General features: G+C 35.7%; 2 protein-coding genes, 1 long non-coding RNA gene and 1 other non-coding gene across 5 annotated transcripts; all 4 read left to right on the top strand.

Annotated features, from left to right (window-relative positions):
- Positions 1-1,273: 1,273 nt before the first annotated feature.
- LOC130954541 (uncharacterized) lies at positions 1,274-2,440 on the top strand. Its single transcript, XR_009076339.1, has 3 exons — positions 1,274-1,344; positions 1,984-2,073; positions 2,404-2,440. It is a non-coding gene; the product is annotated as an uncharacterized LOC130954541 (long non-coding RNA).
- An 8,136-nt stretch (positions 2,441-10,576) lies between these two features.
- On the top strand, positions 10,577-11,765 carry LOC130957597 (uncharacterized). Its single transcript, XM_057884441.1, has 3 exons — positions 10,577-10,765; positions 10,869-11,589; positions 11,680-11,765. The coding sequence occupies exons 1-3, from the start codon at positions 10,577-10,579 to the stop codon at positions 11,763-11,765; spliced, it is 996 nt and encodes a 331-aa protein (XP_057740424.1).
- A 6,221-nt stretch (positions 11,766-17,986) lies between these two features.
- On the top strand, positions 17,987-22,762 carry LOC130954495 (protein LONGIFOLIA 1-like). Of its 2 annotated transcripts, none has more exons than XM_057881242.1 (5): positions 17,987-18,966; positions 19,145-19,215; positions 19,417-21,477; positions 21,576-21,690; positions 21,765-22,762. In XM_057881242.1, exons 1-5 carry the CDS (start codon positions 18,831-18,833, stop codon positions 22,556-22,558), a joined length of 3,177 nt encoding a protein of 1,058 aa, XP_057737225.1. In that variant the 5' UTR covers positions 17,987-18,830; the 3' UTR covers positions 22,559-22,762. The 2 variants fall into 2 exon arrangements, with proteins under 2 accessions (XP_057737225.1, XP_057737226.1); XM_057881243.1 differs by having other exon boundaries at positions 21,768-22,762.
- Positions 22,763-23,145: 383 nt separating this feature from the next.
- TRNAT-CGU (transfer RNA threonine (anticodon CGU)) lies at positions 23,146-23,217 on the top strand. The gene has a single exon. It is a non-coding gene; the product is annotated as a tRNA-Thr (tRNA).
- The last annotated feature ends 1,357 nt before the right edge of the window (positions 23,218-24,574 follow it).

A 24,574-nucleotide genomic window follows, 5' to 3' on the forward strand; every position in this document is an offset into this window, starting at 1 on the left:
AATTCACCAAACCGAAATTTAAAGAGCTTTATGTGTTTTAAATTTCTAGTGTAGAGTATATATTATTATTATTATTATTATTATTATTATTATTATTATTATTATTATTATTATTATTATTATTATACAGCAGAAGTGGTTATGTGGTTTAGTTGAAACTTTACAACTTAAATCAAAACCATTCACTTTACAATAATATGTTAATTTTAAATCTTATTATAAACGGCAAAAGGACAGACACATAAATAAATAAAATTAAACTTTGATGCAAACACAAGAAATTAAACACCCGTTTTAGAAAGACAAACAATAAATAAAAAAATATATAATTAATAATGGTCAAAATATTAATATTATATATATATATATATAAAGCAATTATTCTATATTCTAATTGAGCCACGAGTTATATATGGAAGCACGAAATTTATTTGACAAATCTTAATTGTGCACATTATTAAAAGGAAAAGAAAATATTTTTGGTCATTGTCGTGTGGGTGATATGAAACTTTTTGAGGGTTAAGTAGGATCCGAAAGGAATAAATAAATAAATAAACAAATAAATAAAGTAAACAGCATAACAATAACAATAACATAACATGATTCGCTACCTGACAACTGTTTGAAAAGGAAAGGATGGAACTTTTCACTTTGCAGCTGGTACTACCTACTAGGGGTGTTCAAAACCGATCTAAACCGAACAAAACCGACCAACCGAACCAAACAAACCAAAAACCGAATAAACTGAAAACCGAAAAAAACCGAAAAATTGATATTTTGTTGTTTTTTTGCGGTTCGGTTCGGTTTTCGGTTTTAATAGTGAAAACTCGAACCGAACCGAACCGAACCGGTAACTTAAAAAACCCTAAATATAAAACCCCCCAACCCCAAGTAGCCGCCACTCCCACACTCAGCAACCCTAGTCTCCAGTCTCCACTCCCCAACTCTCTCCACTCTCCCCTCGAGTCTTCGACCATTCCACTGCGCCGAAAACTCCTCCTCCCACACTCCACAGAGCCGTTGTCCTCTCAGCCATTGACGTCGCCAAATAGCACCCTCTCGGTGACCCTTCCTCGTCAGTCTTCACGCTTCCCTCTTCTTGCTTCTCGGCGCGGTCCTTCCTCTTCCGACCTTCCTCATCGCGCTTCCCTCACCTTCGTAGGGCTCTGTCTGTTCCTCACTTCCTCGTCGTCCTCCACGCCCAGTAGCGGCATCTCCTCCAAGCAGCAGGAGCTGGGTCGTCCTCCACGAACATCATTCTTCGTTTCTTCTAGGACTTAAAGAGGAGTCACCAACATTTGATTCCATTCAATTCACCCTTCACAAACCCTAATTTTCAACCAGGTAAGTTCCACCTAGTTTTCTTTTTTTTTTTCCTTTCAGCATGCTCTTCTAATATCGAACCCTAGGGTTTATCACACATAGAATTTGACGATTCGATTCATGCTGCGTTGAAGAAATCATGTAATTTGGCTTTTAATGTTTTTTCTGTTAAAATAATTGTTCGATTGGTTGTTTATTATATATCATGCTAATTATGAGTGGGATTATGCCATGTTTGATCATTGTATTTTGTGTAGATTGTATGTCAAAGAAAATTTTATGGCTTCAATGGTTATGCACTTATGCCTGTGATTTTGGTAATTTGACCTGAAGCATTAGTTCAAATAATTTAGTTGAAATAAAATGCAGAAATTTACCTTTGTTACTTTTGAAGCAAAAATTTGCTGGAAGTTCTGTGTAATTTGTGAATCTGTGAATTGCATAATTGTGTTTTTATGATTCTGGTTTTAGCTATTTTTGTCTTTGTTTATGTCTCTGAACTTGTGAATTTGTGATGCTATGACATGCCTTGTTTTGTTTGGCTAATTTTTCTTTTTTTTACCTTTTAAATAGTATTAGCTTCCTAATTTGATTAGTTTTGTTTATTCTAGTTTTAGTTTTGTCTTTGTTTATTCTTTTTTGTTTATCACTGATGGGTAGAGTGAGCATGAAAGATGGCACCAACTCTACCTCGGACTTTTTGATGGAATTCTTGGTAGCAGCTTGACTTGTCAGAGTTGCTCATCCCAGGTATAGAAGGCTTTCAATGTAGTTCTCTTAACTTTACTGTTAATTGTGTGTACACTTTATGTATTGTCATACAGTTTTGATTTGACATTGTTGCATTAAGAGGAGAAAGGTTCCAAGGTAATCGAAATGGCAAAAATAGGAGAAATGTTAGAATTAACTAATTGGTTTTGTACGATGACATGGGATAGATTTGAGAAGCTAAGAAAATACTCAGTTGTAGCTCTATCTAAAATAATGGTACTCCTAACCTTTATTTCTAATGTAAACATTTTCTCGTATATGTCTGAAATTATAATATAATTTCAAACTGTATATTTGTTTGTTTTGCAGATCTCAATTAACTTAAAACAATTTGATTGTTTGCCTCTTCCACCTGTGCTTAATGGTTCCACACCGGTGAGTTTCAAAAATTTGGCACCAATTATATTGTTGTTTTAATTTCAATGTTATTTCTTGGGGAATTGAAATTCTGAAGCAGCTAAGTATTGCTCGATTTCTAAGGGTATGTGTTCCATTTCTTTGATCAAGTAGACATACTTATTCAATGATAGAGTTAGTTTTGGATCTCCTAATTGCTTGAAATGTTTGGATCTCTGGTTGCAGATTTATGCATTTTGTTGAAAAGAGTTCATATAAATAACTTTGGAGAACCTATTAAATTGCAGGTATTTTTAATGTTCAGTGAATCATGATGTTTATGGGTTAGAAGAAATATCCTTTCCTATTGTTTCAATCTGTAGAAATTTACAGGATACAAAAACAAAAAAAAAGCATATAAATGGTCATGAAAGAGTTTGTGTTATGATGATGGATTGATGCTGCACCAGTCTTCCAAATGAATCTACAAGCATTAGATCTCCGACTGCATTGCCTGCAGCTGTGCCAGCTCCTCAGAGCTCCTCGTAGAAACACTGGAAATTTATATTTTATTTTTTGTTGTGTTGACTATTGAATTTTTAAACTTCGTTAATTGTTGTATGTTAATTTCTTTTGTTGTTGAATTTCATTAGATCAAGACTTTGTTAGTTATTGTGAATTTCTGTTTGTTGATTTTAAAGTTATGACTTTGTGAAATAGTATGGTAGTATTTTTTTTTTGAATTGATTGAAAAACCGAACAAACCGAACCAAACCAAACCGAATTTAATTGGTTTGGTTTGGTTCGGATGGTTTTAGTAAAAAAACCGAACCAAACCGAACCGCATGTTAATTAAATAATTGGATCGGATGACTTTTCTCTAAAAAACCGAACCAAACCGCACCGCGAACACCCCTACTACCTACGCTTCGAATAATAATATAAAGTGAGTAAATTATTAAATTAGTCTTCCAAAGATTATGTAATTTTTTTTTATTTGTGAAAAATTTTTATAATTAATTTTATTTTTGAAAGATTTTAAATTAGTTACATTAGTCTTTTTGTCACTATTTTCACTAACGCCATTAGCAAAAACTAATTTAACATGCTAAATCACATATCACCATATAAAACGACGCTGTTTTTACCTAAGAAAAGCTTATTCATAAAACAGCATCGTATGGACTAGCAACAAAAACAAAGGGTCAATTCCTCACACTTCAATCACACCTCTCTTTCCTTTAAGTAAAAAAAAAAAAAATCTTGTTCTTTGTTCTATTCTAAAGTCTGAACTTAGCAATGACGGTCACCAGAAGACAAATGACATTGATTTCGACGAGCAATTAAATGGCAAGTGTTATGTGCGTCTTTTCCGGCGAAGGTCGGCTACTATTGCAGTCACACGGCAGCAATGATTCGAGCTCTTCGCTGCGATGATAAATTCGATTACTATGACGACGACAACGATTAAAACTTTGAAGACGACAACGTCGTTTTGGGCGACGCTAATGAATAGTACGACGACAACAATGAAAAATACGAAGAAGGTGGAGATGAAAAGGGAATGATGCCATTTGAGAAGATGAGAAAGTGGTTGAAGCACAAACCCAGAGGGTTCGGTGAAGGGAAAGTGTAACACTTCCGTTGAAGACAAATTGCTTGACGAAATGCATCAAAGCAGAGAAGTACAACTTGCTAACTTGAAAAAGCTCAAGAGCGATGTTGTTAACCCCAATAACAATGAAAAAAGAAGAAAGATTTAGTAACATTTGAACACTGGTCGAATTTTATTCCATAGAATGATTATTTTTGTGCTATTGTTCACTTGTTTGTGTTTCATGTTATTATGTTTGTTTTTGTATTATTGTTCACTTGTTTGTGGTTCATGTTATTATGTTTGGTGAAATAATACATGCATTTTAACTTTTATGCAAATTTTGATGTTTTCTTAATTTTTTTTATCCTGAATTCTTTAATTTTTGTTGATTCAGAAGTACAGATTTTATGGAGCCTAAAAAGAATATGGTCAAAGAAAAATGCTAGGGTCTAGTGTTGTTTATATTTTGTTGATGTTGTTGTTATTGTTGTTTGTTTGTGCTTGGTCTTTGGATGAAACATGACATTGTTTTTGGCCACTGTTTATTTCTAGTATCTGCGGTACGGTGTCTACAATTTGGCATTTGACTATTACTGTCACCATGAAATTTGAAGACACTTTAGTTGTTCTTATTTGTGGTCAAGTGTGCTTGATGAACCTGCCGAAAAAGAAGAACATTCATAGGGATCTGAAATCTGCATTCGAAGGGATTCCAGGCATAATGAATATAGTCTCAGCAGTTAGGTCAAAAACAATGATGTTGTCGGACTGTACTATAGGTTGCTGTTCAACACTTTTTCTTCTTTGTAGTGAAACAAGGAGAGGTTTTGCTCTGAGAGAATGAAGAATGAAATAGAATGAGTGAGTGTGAGGAACTGAAGAGGTGATGTGAGTAACAAATGTACTTTGGGAGAGAACGACGCCGTTTACTGACATGTCAAGCTAACATACCACATCAGCAACACTTAACATTGTTAGTGACAAAAAAGACAGAAGGACTAACGTGATCAATTTTAAATTTTTTGAGGACAATTTTAATTATTTTAATTTATCAGGGATCAATTTGGAGATCGTCTAATCTTTTAGGGACTAATCTGTCCATTTACTGATAATAAATTAATAAAATTATTGATATTATATTAATCCCATATACGGACTCGATGAGACCCAAATGACAACGGGTTAAGGGTTCACTGTCTTGCGTGCTTCTATAAGGTTCATAAACCGGTGATAAAGACGGATAGACTAGAAGGGGAGGCACGGCGTGCCGACCTGCTCACGTGCTTCTCCCAGTCAAAGTCGCCCTAGGAGGTGATGGTGGAATTGAAAGAGTTGCCGACAATTTCTCTGTTTAATGTATGATGATTTCTCTGGTTTTTGCTTTCTCGGCATGGATGACTTGTGATCCATCAAATTTAGTTCAGACATTTTTACAAATACCTCAATTGCACACTTTCACTAGTCTTGCTATTGTTAAAGAGGGAGTGGGCCTTGATGGAGGATTTGCAAACCTCCCAGAGGCGAAGGTAGTCGCCGAAGGTGGCGAAGAAGGGAAGAAAGGGTGGAGGGGTGGACCATGAACTTTGCTCTTGTTTAGGGCTCTCAAAGGTCGATTTGTCCCAAGTTTAGAGGAACAAAATTCTTCCACTGACATGTCAACACTCTACCATTTTCCAACCGATTACAAAGGGCGTAAAGACCATTTTCTTAGGTGGATGATGATCGCTTGAGTAATTTTCAATTGTTGGGAGGCGCTTAGTCCCTCGTCCAAATGGTTAGGGACCGAAATGGATATTTACTCTAAAAACTAAAAAGTATGTTGACGTGACGTTACATAATTGAATGTACTTCTAAAATTACTTTAACTTAATCAAAATTAAATTCTTAGATACACACTTAAGTTTAAATTTTTTAAAATTTTATTTTGACCCTTGAAAAAGATGTTATTTCCTCTTTGCTGTAATACGCGGTGATGATGATGATACCCGCCATGGATGTGTGGCATTCGAAGCACCAACATCATCATTGGCAATAATAATGCATTGGGATCAGAACTGGGAGGTGGTTGATGAGCGGATAATTTATACGCTTTTTGGCATTGTTTTCAGTATGTTTTTAGTATGTTTTAGTTAGTTTTTATTATATTTTTATTAGTTTTTAGTTAAAATTCACTTTTCTGGACTTTACTATGAGTTTGTGTATTTTTCTGTGATTTCAGGTATTTTCTGGCTGAAATTGAGGGACCTGAGCAAAAATCTGATTCAGATGCTGAAAAGGACTGCAGATGCTGTTGGATTCTGACCTCCCTGCACTCGAAGTAGATTTTCTAGAGCTACAGAATCCCAATTGGCACGCTCTCAATTGCGTTAGAAAGTAGACATCCTGGGCTTTCCAGCAATGTATAATAGTCCATACTTTGCCCAAGATTTGATGGCCCAAACTGGCGTTCCAAATCAGCTCAAGACTGCCCGGCGTTAAACGCCGGAACTGGCACAAGAATGGGAGTTAAACGCCCAAACTGGCACAAAAGCTGGCGTTTAACTCCAAGAAAAGTCTCTACACATAGAAGCTTCAATGCTCAGCCCAAGCACACACCAAGTGGGCCCGGAAGTGGATTTTTATGTCATTTACTCATCTTTGTAAACCCTAAACTACTAGTTCTCTATAAATAGGACATTTTACTATTGTATTCTCATCGGGGGTAGCTATCTTTGAGTAGTCTTATGCTATCTTAGATCATGGGGCTGGCCTCACGGCTATGCCTAGACCTTGTTCTTATGTATTTTCAACGGTGGAGTTTCTACACACCATAGATTAAGGTGTGGAGCTCTGCTGTACCTCGAGTATTAATGCAATTACTATTGTTCTTCTATTCAATTCAACTTATTCTTGTTCTAAGATATCACTTATTCCTCAACTTGATGAATGTGATGATCCGTGACACTCATCATCATTCTCACCTATGTACGTGTGCCTGACAACCACCTCCGTTCTACCTTAGATTGAGTGGATATCTCTTGGATTCCTTAATCAGAATCTTCGTGGTATAAGCTAGAATTGATGGCGGCATTCAAGAGAATCCGGAAGATCTAAACCTTGTCTGTGGTATTCTGAGTAGGATTCAAGGATTGAATGACTGTGACGAGCTTCAAACTCGCGATTGTGTGGCGTTAGTGACAGACGCAAAAGAATCACTGGATTCTATTCTGACATGATCGAGAACCGACAGCTGAATAGCCGTGATGTGACAGAGCACGTTGAACGTTTTCACTGAAAGGACGGGACTGTAGCCATTGACAACGGTGATGCCCAACATACAGCTTGCCATGGAAAGGAGTAAGAAGGATTGGATGAAGACAGTAGGAAAGTAAAGAGACGGAAGGGACAGAGCATCTCCATACGCTTATCTGAAATTGGCTCAATTAGATTTACAAGATGACCATAGCTTGCTTCATACCAACAATCTCCGTGGGATCGATCCTTACTCGCGTAAGGTTTATTACTTGGATGACCCAGTGCACTTGCTGGTTAGTTGTGCGAAGTTGTGATAAAGAGTTGAGATTGCAATTGAGCGTATCATATTGATGGCGCCATTGATGATTACAATTTCGTGCACCAGTGGCTATTTCCACAGGAATGACAACTTCCATCTCCTTTGTGTGTGGCCACCATTGACGAAGTTGAAAGAGTGGTCAGAGGAAGAAGGTCTTGCTATGGAGAATCCTTACACTGTAACTCTAAGGTAGCGTTTGGAAGGAAATCTGAGATTGAGAGATGAAGATTAAATTAAGTCTCTATATTGTGTTTAGTGTAAAGTGTATAAGTCTAAATTATGTCTTAAATAAAAAATATACTTGTTAATTAAAAAAATAAAAAAAAAACTTAAATCCTAATCCCTCCTTTTCTTCATCATCGTCATCAGAAAAGTTCAAATTGGCTCCAATGAACTCAACTAAAGTAACAATCATGTACAAACTCTATTTTTCTTTTCTTTTCTTTTTTTTTCCCCTAGAAATTCAATTCATGTTAATGAATCAAATATCTGCAACCTTGCCAGGAAAATTCAAAAGAACTTGTCTTCAACCAAGGAGGATTGCCAAGCACATTTGTTACTCACCATGACAAAGCAGAGCTCAAAGACCTTCAACCCCTCTGGAATGGTGAAAAGTTTGAATCTTTCGGGGGTTTGGGTATGGTGGAGGTGATGAGAAATTTAGCAACAGTTGGTCCGACGAGGGAGATGGTCAAAATGGCGTCGGGAAAAACGTGGGGGCCATGCTTGGAGAAGAGGCGGCAAAAGTCGTCATGGTGGGTCTTTCCGGTGGGAAACATGGCAGTGCGGACGGTGACAACGTCAGGAGGGTCGGAGAGTGGTGGATGGTGGTAATGAATGAGTTGGAGAGGGGACGTCGTCAGTGAGGGAAGGAGGAGCCGTGCTCGCTGCCGTCGTCGGGAAGAATGATAGATAAGGCTATGACAGAAGAGATGGAATGAGTGCAGGATGAGGTGACAGAAGGTTGGAGAGGTGAAGATAGATCAGAGAAGGGTAGAATGAAAATTTAAAAAGTTAAATGAGGATATTTTCGAAAAGAAATATTATTAAAGTTGTTGTCTGCATCTCTAAAATCTTAGTTTTTTTATGTCCCCACTTTCTGAAGGTCCTGAAAGAACTGAAATTTTGTGTTCCTGTATTGAAATTTAAGTTCCAATCTTTAGCCACAAAATATAATAATGAATCCCAATACTCCAAAATAAACTCTATTTAATGAAATATTTTTGGAATATTTCAAGAAGTAAACTGATTTAAAATTAAAATTTGTATTAAAATTGATAGATGAAATGAGACTGATCTTACATTAAAAATAATATCATCTTAATAAAGAACTAACAAAATTTTATAATTATATAACTATCTTAATAAAATAATTAAAAATATTAAAAAATAAAATTAAACTGAGATAAACTTTGAAATAATAAATCTCATTTTTAATTTTAAATTATTATTTATAACATATAACTTTATAAATATTGAGGCTGATTTTTTTAGTTATGGAACATATGAGTGTGTAGTGCTTTGTTATGGGGTATGGGGGTGCTACACCACAATATGGGGTAGCTTTTTATGATTTTTGACGTGAGCAATTCGGACCATGCGAATTGTATATTGAATAAAATATAAGGGGCAAATCGGATGGTCCGATTTGTAAGGAGGGAAAATTTGAATTTTTGATGGTGCAAATCGGACCGTCCGTGTAGGTTTTTTTTTAGTAATAGGAAAAGCAATTCGCAGGGTCCAATTTAATTATTAAAAGAATTTTTTGAACGAGTTTGAACAACTCGTAGGGTTCGATTTATGGAGCTATATGTATATAAAAATGTGTAAGTCATAAACAAGGCAGATAGCGTCTTCTTCCTCACCGTGTTCTTCTGCGTTTTTCTACTTCTCCTGGTTCTTTTTTCTTTGTTACGAGGTTAAAAAAATTGATTGTGAGGGTTCTGTTTCTGTTTAGGTTGTTGAGGGAAATAGATGATAGCGTTCTTTTAAAAGTGTATTATTTTGGTCAGATTTTGTTAGAAACATCTGAAGGAGTAAAATTTATTTGTGAAAATTCATTGGATGTTGTTATTCCCTTCACAATCTCATTTGAAGAGCTCAAATATGTGATATATGAGAAGATAGATTCTGCGATGTCAAGGAAGATATCATGTATTTTATACAGATATCCCATCCCAGTATTTGGTGGATTCGTTCAATTTCAAACCAAATATATAACCGACGAAGCGAATATGCAAGAGATGTTTTCAATGTATATTGAAATTTGTGCCCAAATGTCGTTCATCGAACTGTACATTGAATTCGAACAATCTGAAGCCGACCGAAATATTGTACGGGAAGATTACAATAGTGACAGTGAGGAAGATTTTAAAAGCAATTATGAAGTTGTGGATCCAAATGGAGATGAAGATCAAGGTGACAGCACTATGGCTCCAAATGTGACAGACATGACAAATTTACTGGCAAATGAAGTGCCGTTCTAGGAGCCATCTTAAATGCGAGTGTTGGATTTAGAAGCCATACATGCTCCGGAGTTTCCAGATTATATGAGCGCCAGTACGTAATTGCCTATTTTTATAAGACGGATTAGAATTCTGTAATAAATTATATTGAGTGATGGAGCAAAGAGTTAAGTGACATGTGAAAGTATATTTAATTAGCATTTGTTTATGTGTTGATGTAGTTAAGTGTATGATAATAATATTTTTTGTTAGTTATTGATGGAGCAAATAGTTAAGTGACATTTGAAAATATATTCAATTAGCACTTAGGAAGATGTTTATGTAGTTAAGTGTAGGATAATAAAAATTTTTGGTTAGTCATTGATTTAGTTAAATATTAATTACTGTTTGTTAATCAATATTTATTTATGTATTTATGTTTTCCTTTTTTGTTAAGATTGAGATAATAACCTGATGTAGAGTTTAATAATATCACCATAGATGTATTGAGTGTATTTGATTTACCTTTAATTTCGGTTATTAAATTTTCGTATGGTTGCCGTCGTGGCAGAAGTCCCTCTTGTTGCAGATGGTGAATTTACTGTTGGGATGGAATTCAGTTCAAGAGAAGCTGTTATTAGGGCGATGAAAGAGTATGTCATCCAAAGAAGTGTAGACTATCGGGTGTATGAGTCGGAGCTGTTGACATTTTATGCCAAGTGTACACATTCTGGGGAGGGGGTGTGATTGGCTTATCAAGGTTAGCATGATCAGCAGAAAGTACTGTTGGGTTATTAGGAGGTATAATAGTAGTCACACCTGTACCAGAGCCACCATTTCTCAGGATCATTCGAAGTTGGATTCTAACACAATTATAGAAGTAATAAAGCTGTTGATTGAGGCTGACCCCTCGTTAAAGATGAAATCAGTTATTGCAGAAATGCAATCGAAGTTCAATTACACTGTAAGTTATCGGGAAGCATGGTTGGCTAAGCAAAAGTCAGTAGAAAAAATATTTGGAGGTTGGGAAGCATCGTACGAAGCATTGTCGATATGGTTTGAGGCCATGTGTCATAAAGAGCCATCAGCTATCGTCCATTTTGAGACTATGCCTACATACCAAGGCGATGACTTGGTAAATGATATCCGTGTATTGCATCGGGTCTTTTGGAGTTATTACCCCTGCATTAGAGCATTCAGACATTGTAAGCCAGTTGTCCATGTGGATGAGACTCACTTGTACGGAAAGTATAAGGGTTATTTGTTAGTGGCAGTGTCACAGGATGGTAACAACAATATCGCCCCAATTGCATTTGCTATTATGGAGGGAGAGACTTCTGATGCGTGGCACTTTTTTCTTAGTAACTTGCGACAACATGTTGTGACTCGGGATGGTGTGGGGCTCATATCCGACCGACACGAATCCATCAATACAGTTGTGGCTTGCAGTAACGGAGCATGGTCACCTCCTAGAGCTTTTCATATGTTTTACATCAGGCATATAGAGTCGAATTTCTTGAGAAAATTTAAGGCACCGTACCTGCAAAAATTTGTCGTCAATATAGGTAACATTGAGTAATTCAACGTTTGTTATCAATAGAGATACCTTCAATAAGTGTTTGTTAACCATTTTTTTGTTGTTTGTTATTATGTAGGATATTCGAGGATGGTGTGCGAGTACGAAGTGCGTTTTCAGCGGTTACGAGAACAGGGCGAGGCTTACACTAACTGGTTAAATTGAATTCCCCGCGAACAGTATGCGTTAGCATTTGATGGTGGCTACCGATGGGTGACAAATCCCGTTTTGACGGTTTATCTTGTATTGATTTTAGGAAATTTTATAACCTTTTACCCACATTTATCCATTGAAATAGCATGGTTTTATAACTTCTCCTTTAATTGTGCTTAAGAGTGAAAACATGCTTTTTAGGTCTTAAAATAGCTAAATCTAATTCTCCTTGATTTCATTAGATGCCTTGATATGTTTGTTAAGTGATTTAAGGTTTAGGAGGCAAAGATTGGATCAAGGGAATGAAGAAAGAAGCATGAAAAGTTGGAGAACTCATGAAGAAATGAAAGAACCGGAAAGCTGTCAAGCCGACCTCTTTGCACTTAAACGACCATAACTTGAGCTACAGAGGTCCAAATGATGCGGTTTCAGTTGGGTTAGAAAGCTAACATCCGGGGCTTCGAAACGATATAAGATTTGCCATAGTTGCATCGCGCATAGGGGCGCGCACGCGCACGGTACGCGGACGCGCCGATGGTGGCACATGACCCACTTAATGCAACACGTGGCCAGCGATTTTAGAAGCCTGTGGGCCCAATCCAACTCATTTCTGATGCTATTTAACCCAAGGAGTGAAGAGGGAAACACATGTTAGTTACCAATAGTCATAGTTTAGTTTTAGAAGTAGTTAGAAGTAGTTTCTAGAGAGAGAAGCTCTCACTTCTCTCTAGAATTAGGATTAGGATTAGGTTTAGTTCTTAGATCTAGGTTTTAATCTTTGCTTTCTTCTACTTCTATCTCTCAATTCTTTGTAGTTACATTCATCTCTCTTCCATTCTTTTGTTGCAATTTCCTTTATGTTGTTCTTGTGTTTTGTTGTAGATCTACTTTTGTTTCTTCTACTCTTTTTCAATTCAATCAAGGTAATTCATAATAAATGTGTTTCTTTCAATTGTTGTTGTTAATTCATTGCAATAAATGTTGTTAGATTCTATTCATGTTGTCAATTTGCTTTGCTTTTCTTTTGTGCCTTCCAAGTGTTTGATGAAATGCTTGGTTGGATTTTAGTGTAGGTTTTGTTCCTCTTGGCCTAGGTAGAGTAATTAGTGACTCTTGAGTTATCTAATTCTTTTGTTGGTTGATAATTAGAAGTTGCTAATTGATTTGAATGCCTCTAAAGCTAGTCTTTCCTTTAGGAGTTGATTAGGACTTGAGGAATCAAATTGATTCATCCACTTGACTTTCCTCCATGGTTAGAGGTTAACTAAGTGGGAGCAATACACAATTCTCATCACAATTGAGAAGGATAACTAGGATAGGACTTCTAGTTCTCATATCTTGCCAAGAGCTTTGTTAGTTGTTAGTTTATTTCCTTTGCCATTTATAATTCTTGTCTATAATCTCAAAAAACCCCAAAATAACTCACAACCAATAACAAGACACTTTATTGTAAATCCTAGGGAGAACGACTCGATGTTTAAATACTTCGGTTTATAGATTTTAGGGGTTTGTACTTGTGACAAACAAATTTTTGTATGAGAGGATTATTGTTGGTTTAGAGACTATACTTCGACGAGATTTCATTTGTAAAATTCTAAACCGTCAAAAATCCAATCGTCAATGGGGTCACATGACGACGAATTTAGTAGAATGCATCAACTCAGTCTTGAAGGGTGCATGCAATCTCCCTATTACTGCACTTGTCAAAGCAACATTCTATAGCATACTTAAGTCAAACTGTGATTGGCTTGCATCTGCAGCCATGAACCCAAGCAACTGGCTAAAAGAACTACCGTCTCCTAAGTCAAACTGTGGCACACTCCAATACTTCTGATGTATTGGGTATGATGAGGTAAATTGTGTTTATGGTACATATTGGCTTGACCACTGAAGTTGTTCCTGTGGAGGTGGAGGCGGAGGTGGAGGTGGAGGTGGCAGTGAGTGTGTCTTCTACTCCTCAGCCTCTTCATTCTCTTGCACCACATCATCCATACCCTGATCACCCTCGTCATTCTCTTGAACCACAAGATCGGACAAGTTCAAATGGTTGCCATACTTTGTACGGTACCAGTGCATGTAAATATCTAAAGGATGCTGTGGACCATCAAGCTCAGTCAGAACGTGATTATACCTGTTTGTCCACTGCATCACCCAAAATGAATGACTCGTGGCTGTGGCCCAATTAAAATTCTTAGGACCAGTCAGGACTTCTTCGTGTGCCTTGTCTAGATTCCATTCCTAATGAGAAACTCCTTGCACAAAACCAAACTGTCGCCTACACCGATCGGTTGCATGCCACTCAATGCATTCAAAAGATACCAACGGCACCGTAGCACTCCACACAACCGAGTGCATGTAGATGTCTGCAGGAATTATGTCCGGGTCCACACGATCCACAGAATAAGCAACCCACACAAACTGTTAAAAATAAACCACACTAGTGATTACAATCGGAATAACAATAACGCTGCAACCCCCAAACCAACTAATTCTTTAATGAAAATATACCTGACCTTCCTGAAGATCATCCAAGGCCTTCCTAAAGTGAGCAAGTTTCATATACCTAAAGCGTCGGTCTCCACGCTCCTAGTTACGCCACCTAATATCGCTTAATTCATTAACAGGACTAGATTCTAAATATGAAGATACGGAGTAAATGTAAGATAATGTTACCTGTTTGCAAGCGGAAAACTACGAGGTTCCCTAGGAACCGGCGCTAGAAATGGAAAGCGTATCCAAGCCCAAACGAGCAGCAGTGTTAGCGAACCGTCGATCTCCTTACAGTCAAAACGAGATGCCCTGCATAACGCCCTGTACAGATGTGCGAAGCAAGCCAAACCCCAACTGAACTGTATGATACTGCCAAAATCACGAAGTAAAGGCAGAAACTTTCAGTGCGCAAATGTCCCAGACTTGTCTCCCAACAATATCGTACCTATGTGGCACTTCACGTACCTCTGTATACTTTCTTCATCAGTCAACTGTAACTGTTTTTTTAGATCCCGTAGCCACGTAAGCTTTATACCGCTTTCTCTACATTCTGACTTTCTCGGTGCAACCCCAAATTGGTGCAAACACTCTGCCTCTAAGGCTTTAAAACTGCTGATAGTCATCCCTGTGACTGGAAGACCGTCCGTCGGAAGACCAAGAATCATAGCCACATCTTCCAGTGTCACAGCACATTCACCAATCAGAAGGTGAAAGGTATGTGTGTCTGGATGCCACCTTTTGACTAAAGCATTTACGAGTGTTTTCTGACACTACACTATTCCAATCTGAGATGCATGATAAAAATCAGTAAAACGTAAATGCTCCACCACCCTATCATCGTACCGATCCAGAATGACAGTAAGGTGATCACACGTCAACATCCATAAACTCTACAAAAACAAAAATTATTAATCAAACTACCAACAATTACTAATTTGCTACTGACATATAATAAGAAAAACTAAAACAACCAATATTATCAACAAATAATTACTACTAAATACAATAGCATACTTAAGTCAATTAAGAACGTAACAGTAAACAAATAATTATTATCAAAAACCAAATACATTATATTATTATATTTTACAAAACTTAATTATTGATCAAAATCAACAACATTAATCCAAAAATGTATTTTTTAAACATATATTTTTTACTAAAAATATTACAAAAAGTTCTAAACATGTTCCTTTTACTAATCTATCATATTAGTCTAACTCAAACATCACCATTGACTTAAATTTTCTCTAACTATATTTATATATATATTTTCTAACTATTATTTAGTTATATATTCTTAAATTTCAAACAATAATAATAATAATAATAATAATCGTAATAATATCACTGAGATATGTTTCCTAAATTGACCTAACAAGAACAATTATAATATAACTAAATTAACAACAATTTTATTTTTGAATTAATAATAATAACAATAATATTAATAATTATCATCATAATAATAATAATAGTAATAATATTCTCATTGGAACGTTGAGCTAGTAACAGCAACAACAACTATTATAACTCTCAAATAATAATAATAAAAAAATAAAAATAATAACAATAAAAATAATAATATCACTGATATGTTCTTAACTTGAGTTACTAATAACAACAACTATAATTAAATTTTTGACAATATTAATTATATTTTTGAAAATGCTAATTAAAAAAATTAATAAAAAAACTTACGTAATCAGAATGGCTGAGATATTTTATAATATAAAGATCAAGACGATCAACATCTTTAAATTTTTGTTTTTTTGACATTATATATATATTTTTAGCAACTTTGGGAAGAAGAAAAAGATCTGGATGAAGGAGAGGATGGGAGAATGATTGTTGGTAGGATAGAAATAAAGCTCATTTCGAATGGTAAGAATACATGCAGTAAAGGGAAGCTAGGGTTAGAGAGCACCGTTGTGGGGAGGAACGTCGACGCGACACGTGGCGGGGGGAGTTACAACTCGGACTCTTCGATCTGTGCGCACAATGCAGACCGTCCGATTTGGCATGAGCAATTCGAACTGTCCGGTTTGTCCTTACCTGATCCCACAACATGGTAAAGCTCACACGCTCTTCATATCGCCGTCCTACGCCCAATCCCTTCTCCATAATAAAAATAAAGGAGAATGCTAGTTAAACAATGATTATTTTGAACAGGGTAGTGCTAGGGAGCCAATGGCTTAAGTGTACAATGTGTACAATGGGCTAAATTTTTGGTCCATGAATAAAATAAACATCACCATACTAGCTAGAATAACCATCCGGATACCAAGGATAATAAACATCTCAATAAAAAATTAAACTGATTTTGGGGTTCACCAAGGATCGAACTCTTGACCATTCGAATCTAGAACTCTAATACCATATCTGAAACCACTCATCCCAAAAGCGTAACCTGACAGGACAATGTAACACTAATGGTCATATCTCTAATACTTTTTAAACCTCTATTGTACACATTGTACGCTTAGGCCATTGGCTCCCTAGACTTTTTCTTTTGAACAACGTGAATAACCACCAATCAAATAAAGATACACTATACCTTAATTTAATGTTATTAATTTAAATTTACTCTTTTAATTCATATTGTTCACACATTATTTAAAAATATTGTTAGTTATCTATACTTTTCCAAAAATAAAAAGCGAAATATTGATGTGTTGTTTTGTGAAATCTAAAAATTAAAGATACTCTTAAGGCATGGCGGTCAAGGCTTCCATGTTGATCAGTTCCTGCGAGATGTTAGCAAAAAAAGAGGGCCAATATAACAAATTAGAAAGCTGTGTTTGCAAATATAAATAACAGAAGGAATATTTGGCCAAATTACTCTCTCTTTCTTTTTTCTTTTTGGTAGATTAACCTTGATATATTAGCAATTAATAAAACAAAACAACACAAAAATATAATGAATTCACTCCACAGTTCACAGTCCACCATTCACATTGTTTTGTCATGATCTTAAAAAAGTGATTAAAGACACCTAAGCTGCATATATATATATATATATATATATATATATATAAAACATTATATAAATTTGTTTAGATTTATAAAAAAGTTAATATTATTAAAATAGAAATAAACTCATAATATATTAATATATATAATGTGCACATAAAAAAAATTAAATATTAAATTAATTACTATGTATTTATATATAAATAATTAAATGCATATACTATTTAATTTATTTTTAATATATATTGAACATACAAATAATCGATTTAGTAATTAATTTTTTAAATGTAATGCTAAAAATCAACACTATAGTAATTAACTTTAATCAGTATCATAATAAATTGTCAAACAAATCTAATATTAAATTTTTATTATATTGGTATTTCAAATATGTTTATAATTAAATTTTAAATATTTTATTTTTTAAAAAATAGAGTTTTTTATATTAGTATTACTATAATATTGTCCAAAAAATATTGACTAAGGTAAAAAAAATTAAGATTTTATGTAAAGTCAAAAAGATAAAATAAATAAATAATATATAAAATCGTAATAAAATTTAAATAATAAAATTATTTGACATAGTAAAAATTTTATAAAATTAATTAAAGTTATAATATTAAAAAAAAACTTAAAAATTAAATGGAAATTTGAGTGGCAACGCTTTCTGGATTTTTAACATGCAAGTAAGATAATAGTGAAGATGCATATTTGGTATTTTAAAGCGGTGAGTGGTGACAAAATCACATGCAGATGCAGAGACAGCTCCACACACACACACCCCACTCATCTCTCATCCCACATGATTCTTTCACTTCTCCCCCAATCCCCCTTCTTCTGTTTTTTCTTACTTACTAAGCAAATAATTAACATGCTAATTAAATAATTAATTACAAGAAGAATAAAACCTTTTCTGCCAGCTCTAACCAGATAGCATTACACAATTTTATGACACACCACCCTTTCTTTTTGTTCCCTTCTGTCTTTATCCTTCCATTTTCATTTTGCATTCGTTTGTTTCATTTTTCGTGTTCTCAGAAGAGGCTTGTTGTTCTTGTTAACTGCTCCTACATCTTCATTTGCCTTGTTTTGTGTCTCATTGTTCTGTGCAACACAAGAAGATTTCTCTTTCAAGCACTGATTCCAGTTTATTATTATTGTCTTTTTTTTTTTTTTTGCCTTGCAGTTTTTCTTGAGTGGGAAAAAAAAAAAGCTGTGACCAAAAAAGGGAAAAAAAAAAGATGAAGTGTTAGTCGGTTAGTCTTAACTGGAAATCTTGGGATTGGAGTTTCAGTAGAATGATAAAGTTTTGAACTTTCATGTTTTTAAGAAGCCAAATCTGAAGGATTTGATGAAACTGGCTGAAGGGTATTTAGTTCCTGTTTCATTTCATCATGAAATGTTGAATTGTAGCCAGCAGCACTAGGTAAGGAAGAAGAAGAAGAAGAAGAGTGGTGCATTTACTTATCTTGATGATGATACTTTTCTAGAAGGGGTTTTAATTCTGAAGTGTTGTGGTGTGAGTAGATTTGAGAGTGTTGAAATGATAAGTTATTTAGTGATTGGTTAATTGTGGGGTTGTAATTACCAATTATAGGGTTGCAATAGATTGATATGGCTGCAAAGCTTCTGCATTCTTTGGCAGATGATAACCCAGATCTGCAGAAGCAGATTGGATGTATGACTGGGATTTTCCAGCTCTTCGATCGCCACCATGTTCTTGCGCCTCGCCATAAGAGGATTTCTGCTGGTATATCAATATTGGAACATGGAACTTGCTCAATTTTTACTCTCATTTTGTCTAGTTGTGTTTGTTGAATTTCTTTTCCTCATATTGAAGTATCTGCAGCTAGTAGAATTTTCTGTACAATTTTGTGAATGTTTACATCACATCAATGATGCATCTAATGCTTCTGCTTTTCGTATAGGCAATCCTCACTTCGGTGATGGCAGCTTGGAAACAGATTCGAATAACATACTCCATCAACAAACAACAATGGTAGCAAATTTCTTTTACTTGTCCTCTTTCCATGAATTGTTTTTGCTGTTTTTGATGTCTTATCAATTATGCATATGCTGATTATGTGATGGTGTTCACTTGTTCATATCTTGTGGATGAAGTAAAATAAGATATATTGGAGTCAAACATGTCAATATTTGCATGAAACTGGATTTGAGAAGCATGGTGAATTCATTGCAGGATATGAACTTCAACAAGGGTTTGAATGAAAAACAGAGAACCTCGACTGAATCGTCAAGACCATCCTTCTCTTCTTGTTCATCATCACTATCCTCCTTGGATTGTAAGGCCGAAGCTGAAGCAACCTTCGACGGGATTGTTTTTCCTGAAACTCTTTCAACTATCTCTCCCCATTTAGCACGTCACACACTTGACCTTAGGGATGTAGTGAAGGATTCAATGTATAGGGAGCCCCGAGGGCTGTCGGTTAAGACTACTGCCAAAGAGGAAGCTGTCTTTCATGCTATGAAGCACAAGGATTCTCCGCGACCTTTTCGTCCGTCGAAAGCTGTTGATGGATGTTATGGAGTTGGAATAGATGGGAAACAAAGTGTGCCTATTGATCTAAATGATTCCATGCGAGTGCTTGCTAAACTTAGAGAGGCACCTTGGTATTATGGAGAAATGAGACCGCCGCATGAAGTGAAAGATGGAAAATGGCATTCAATCTCAAAGGATTCCCCTCGGTTTGCTTATGACAGAAGGGAAACTAGCCGTTTTTCTTTTGAATCCCACGACACTATCAAATCGACACCAAAGATAAGAGAATTTCCAAGACATTCACTAGATAGTAGGGAAGGCACGTGGCGCGGTCACAATGCCGAATCAAAACCAAGTCACCACTCAAGCAAAGCTTACAGCAGCACCTCCACCTCAAATAACAAAGTTTCTAGCCCGCAACAGTCTTCGACTATCCAGAGCCGGCCTCCGAGTGTTGTAGCAAAGTTAATGGGCTTGGAAGCATTGCCGGATTTTGCTTTGGCCAGTTATACTCAATCAAGTCCAGGTGAGACTTACACAGCTCAAGATAATGGTCAGTTTCCAATATCATCAAGAGATGGATTCACCCGGCCACTCCGAGTTTCTAGTTCCACGAAAATCTCATTGAAAGACCCAACATCCCCTCGGCGGAAGAATGCTGATCTGGTTATGAAACCCATCTCAAGTGCTAGAGTTCCCATTGAGCCTGCACCATGGAAGCAGCAGGATGGAAATAGAAGCTCTCAGAAAACAAGTTCAACAGCAACAAAAGCTCCAGCAAGAACACCGGATTCATTTACCTCGGTTTATAGTGACATTGAGAAGAGATTGAAGGATCTTGAGTTCAAACAATCTGGAAGGGATCTCAGAGCATTAAAACAGATACTAGAAGCAATGCAAGAAAAGGGACTATTAGACAACAAAAAAGAAGAGCAAGCTCCAAATGTTGCTCGAAATCAAAGAGACTATGAACCAAAAGTTATCAATTTAATCGAGAATTCTACATCGGCAAGGCATCAAAATCCCCAAGGAAACAATGCTCTGTCGTCTACAATCAAGGGATATGACTCGGCAAGAGCGTTTGAATCCCCGATAGTGATCATGAAACCTGCGAAACTTGTTGAGAAAACCAGGATTTCTGCTTCTTCAGTCACACCAATTGGTTCCCAGAAACTCCAGAGCAGTGGTGCATATGTAAATAAAAATGCTCTGTCTTCAACCGGGGAAGTGAAAGATCAGCCTTCTAACACTAGTCACTGCGACCGTGATGCTTCTACGAGTGCCATCGATAAGAAAGCAAGAAATGGGAAGGCTACGAAACAAGCACAAACACAAACAAGGTCTCAACAATTTCCAAGAGAGAATAGCCCAAGTTCGGTAAAGCACTCCAGATCTGTAAGCCCAAGAATGCAACAGAAGAGGTTGGAGTTAGATAAGAGAGCTCGTCCGCCTGCGCCACCAGTGGACTCAAACAAACCAAGAAGGCTAACTGGTAAGAAGACAGCAGAATTAGGTCCCCCGGCCGGAAAAATAAGGCCAAAAGGCCGCAACTCACGGCCTGGTGACGAGCAAATGAGCGAGGCAAGCACTGAATCAAGAAGCTTAAGTTGCCAAGGGGACGATGTTTCTCTGAAGTCCGATGGTATCACCGTCGATTCAAAGACGGATATTGAGTTCACCAGCAGTTTAAGATCTGCTGAAATCGAAGATGGCCAGAGCCCATCCTTGAAGGCTATGAAGCAATTGGTTTCAACGGTGCAAGTATAAATCATTATCATCTCCTTTAATTCATGTTTTAATCATAGGATAAACATATTCTTAATTAGCTGATTATGATCATTATATTTTGCTTGTTCTAGAAATCATCTGAGAGGTTGGATCAGGATGAGACAGTTGCTGAACTTGCAACCGTTGCCCCGGAGAATCCAAGTCCTATGTCATCTCCAGGAAAGAAGACACCGGAAGAGCGAAAAGGTATAATTACAAACATAACCCTTAATCTGTTTAGATGTTTCCTCAAGAGGTTAAAATTCACTAATCTTGTTCAGCAGATAATGAGAATCAAGATCAGTGGAACACTGCGGATAGCCTTTCTTTTAACAGCTCCGGCGAGATGAATCGCAAGAAACTGCAGAGCATAGATCATCTTGTTCAGAAGCTCAGACGGCTAAACTCGAGTCACGACGAAGCTAGAATCGATTACATTGCTTCGCTATGCGAAAACACAAATCCAGACCACAGATACGTATCTGAAATACTGTTGGCCTCAGGTCTCCTACTCAGAGATCTGAGTTCTGAATTGTTGACATTTCAACTGCACACGTCCGGTCATCCGATTAACCCGGAGCTTTTCCTTGTACTGGAGCAGACGAAAGCGAGTAGTTTGCTTGCGAAAGAAGAAAGCACTGGAAAAGTTGCCTACCCGAAGCTAAACGCCGAGAAGTTTCACCGGAAACTCATCTTCGATGCTGTGAACGAGATCCTCGGTGTGAAACTAGGCTCCTCTACTGAGCTATGGTTTCAGCCCAGCACAGTCAAGCTCGCGAAGAAAACCGTTGGCGCGCAAAAGCTTCTCAAAGAACTATGCTTCGAGATAGAGAAAATGCAAGCCAAGAATCATGATTGCAGTTTAGAAGAAGAGGATAGTCTGAAAAGCATGCTAATGGAAGATGTCATGCATGGTTCTGAGAGCTGGACCGAATTCAACCGCGATTTACCCGGGGTTGTGTTGGATGTTGAGAGACTGATATTCAAGGACTTGGTCGACGAGGTGGTGATCGGCGAATCGGTTGGCTTGCGAGTCAAGTCATCGGCGCGGCGGCGGAGGCAGTTTAGGAAGTAGTTTTGTTGCATTCCTCCCTTTCTCATTGATACTAAGTTCACTTTGTTCCTATCATTTGCATATAATTCTTTTATATTGCTGACAAGTTTGCTTGTTAGATCTTTGATTATAATTATTGTTATTATTTTTTTGGCTAAGATGTAAAGAAAATAATATGACTTATCATGGGTTTATTGTCATAGATATATATACGTAAAAGGTAAAAACTAGTTATGTGAAACTCTTCCTCATTTTTTACCAATGATGATTTGCATTTGATTTAAGATTGAAATAGTTGGTGAAACTATGTTGAAAATGTTCAGAAAGAACTAAAGTTTCAAATAAATAAATAAAACTTAAGTCTGAATATTGATTGTACAGCTTCTGTGTATAATTTCAATTCTTATAAATAATGTTACAAAAGTATAAAATTCTAACTAAAAAGTAGTCTATAAAAAGGCAAGAATAAATAAAGATACATAATACTAAAATGTAAACCAAGAAATTCAATTAATCTAATATATATTTCGTCAACTAATCAGTAAGAAAAATTATTAGTAAGAGCTATTATTCAACAAATAGGTTTAAAACAATAGACTAACGCAATTGCCTTCGTAGCATAGTGGTAGTGCGTTCGCTTCGTAAGCGAAAGGTCGCGAGTTCGATCCTCGCCGGGGGCTCCTTTCTTTTTACACTTTCATTTTTTCGTTAATTTGGGCTTCAATGGATCTTATAGTAAGGGCCAAAATTTGGGCTGGGCCTTAGTACTAATTTCAGCCGATTAAAATGGTAGAACCCATTCTTCTATTCTCATTTCTAAAAGTAAATAAAATATGAATGCCGAAAACCAAATATATATTGAGAATTAAAAAAAGGTTACTTGTTTTTCTTTGTAGCTACTATCAAAGATCAATGATTAAAAATGGAAAAAACACACGTGATACATGTTAATTTGTTTCTGTCAAAGAATGCTGCACCTAAACCTAAACCAATACACCGACCAAATAAATAAATAAACTAAAAGCTCTCTCTCTATATACATACATAGCTTTTAGTTAGAACTTAGAACCACCCATGTTTTCTCAATCACTTAGTCAGTACCATTGTTTTCCAATCTCAGTTAGTCAGTTCTTCGCTGTGTACACTTTATTTTCAGGTATGCTGCATTTTTAGTTTTTCTCATATAGTATAAATTTTATATATGTTTATTGACAATTTAAGTATGTTTAGGACGACATAACTAAGTTTACATAAAATGAATTATTATAGAAAGGATACGGGATATTTATTATGACAAAATCATAATTATTATTATTAGATATTATGTGTCTATTAATCCATATGCATAAACCATTTTTTTTTATAAATTATATATGTGTAATAATAATAATATATGTATGTGAAGTTAGTTAAGATAATAAATATTTTATATTCTATTTAAGTCTTATAAATAATATTTTTTTATAGTAGATATTACCATTGACTTAAGTGTTTGTGTTTCACGAGCATATATAATAATTTTTCGTTCGTGACCACATTTTTTTTATTATCATGTTTAGTTGTTAGTTGTCAGTTGTCACATATGCTATGCCTGCAAAGGTGAAAATTCTAACTATTTTGATACCTTATGACATTTAATTTTGAGTTTTTACATATTTATTTCCTGTCTCTTTTGCTAGTAATGCTTTGGGGACCAATTATATTTTACAACAAGTACGTACATCAAAATTAATTAGCTTGGATAACTATGAGTCTATGACTGCCATTTTTGGTATAGATTTCTTTTTTTATTTAGCAAGATTAGAAAAAAGTTTGGATCACCATTGAATTTATAATTTTTATTATATGCGAATTTTATTTATTTATATATATATATATATATATATTTTAATTTGTATTTGTTTTTTATGGTATCTTGAGAAGAGTAATAGACTTAAAACTGAAAAAGGATAGTTATGGATGGAGATAGAGTTAGTGAGGAGTCACAGCATTGAATATATAAAAGGGAAATGCATGTGAAATTGTGAATATTAATTT

The sequence above is a fragment of the Arachis stenosperma genome, chromosome 10, assembly GCF_014773155.1.
Source record: "Arachis stenosperma cultivar V10309 chromosome 10, arast.V10309.gnm1.PFL2, whole genome shotgun sequence".
Taxonomy (NCBI): domain Eukaryota; kingdom Viridiplantae; phylum Streptophyta; class Magnoliopsida; order Fabales; family Fabaceae; genus Arachis; species Arachis stenosperma.

What these genes read in the sequence shown, in the direction of transcription:
- LOC130957597 (XM_057884441.1), top strand. Translation starts at nt 10,577, where the DNA reads ATGGTTGCCGTCGTGGCAGAAGTCCCTCTTGTTGCAGATGGTGAATTT. An exon ending in GTACACATTCTGGGGAGGGG is followed by an intron (nt 10,766 to 10,868) that starts GTGTGATTGGCT and finishes ACCATTTCTCAG; the next exon opens with GATCATTCGAAGTTGGATTC. An exon ending in AAAATTTGTCGTCAATATAG is followed by an intron (nt 11,590 to 11,679) that starts GTAACATTGAGT and finishes GTTATTATGTAG; the next exon opens with GATATTCGAGGATGGTGTGC.
- LOC130954495 (XM_057881242.1), top strand. Translation starts at nt 18,831, where the DNA reads ATGGCTGCAAAGCTTCTGCATTCTTTGGCAGATGATAACCCAGATCTG. An exon ending in AATTGGTTTCAACGGTGCAA is followed by an intron (nt 21,478 to 21,575) that starts GTATAAATCATT and finishes TGCTTGTTCTAG; the next exon opens with AAATCATCTGAGAGGTTGGA. An exon ending in GACACCGGAAGAGCGAAAAG is followed by an intron (nt 21,691 to 21,764) that starts GTATAATTACAA and finishes AATCTTGTTCAG; the next exon opens with CAGATAATGAGAATCAAGAT.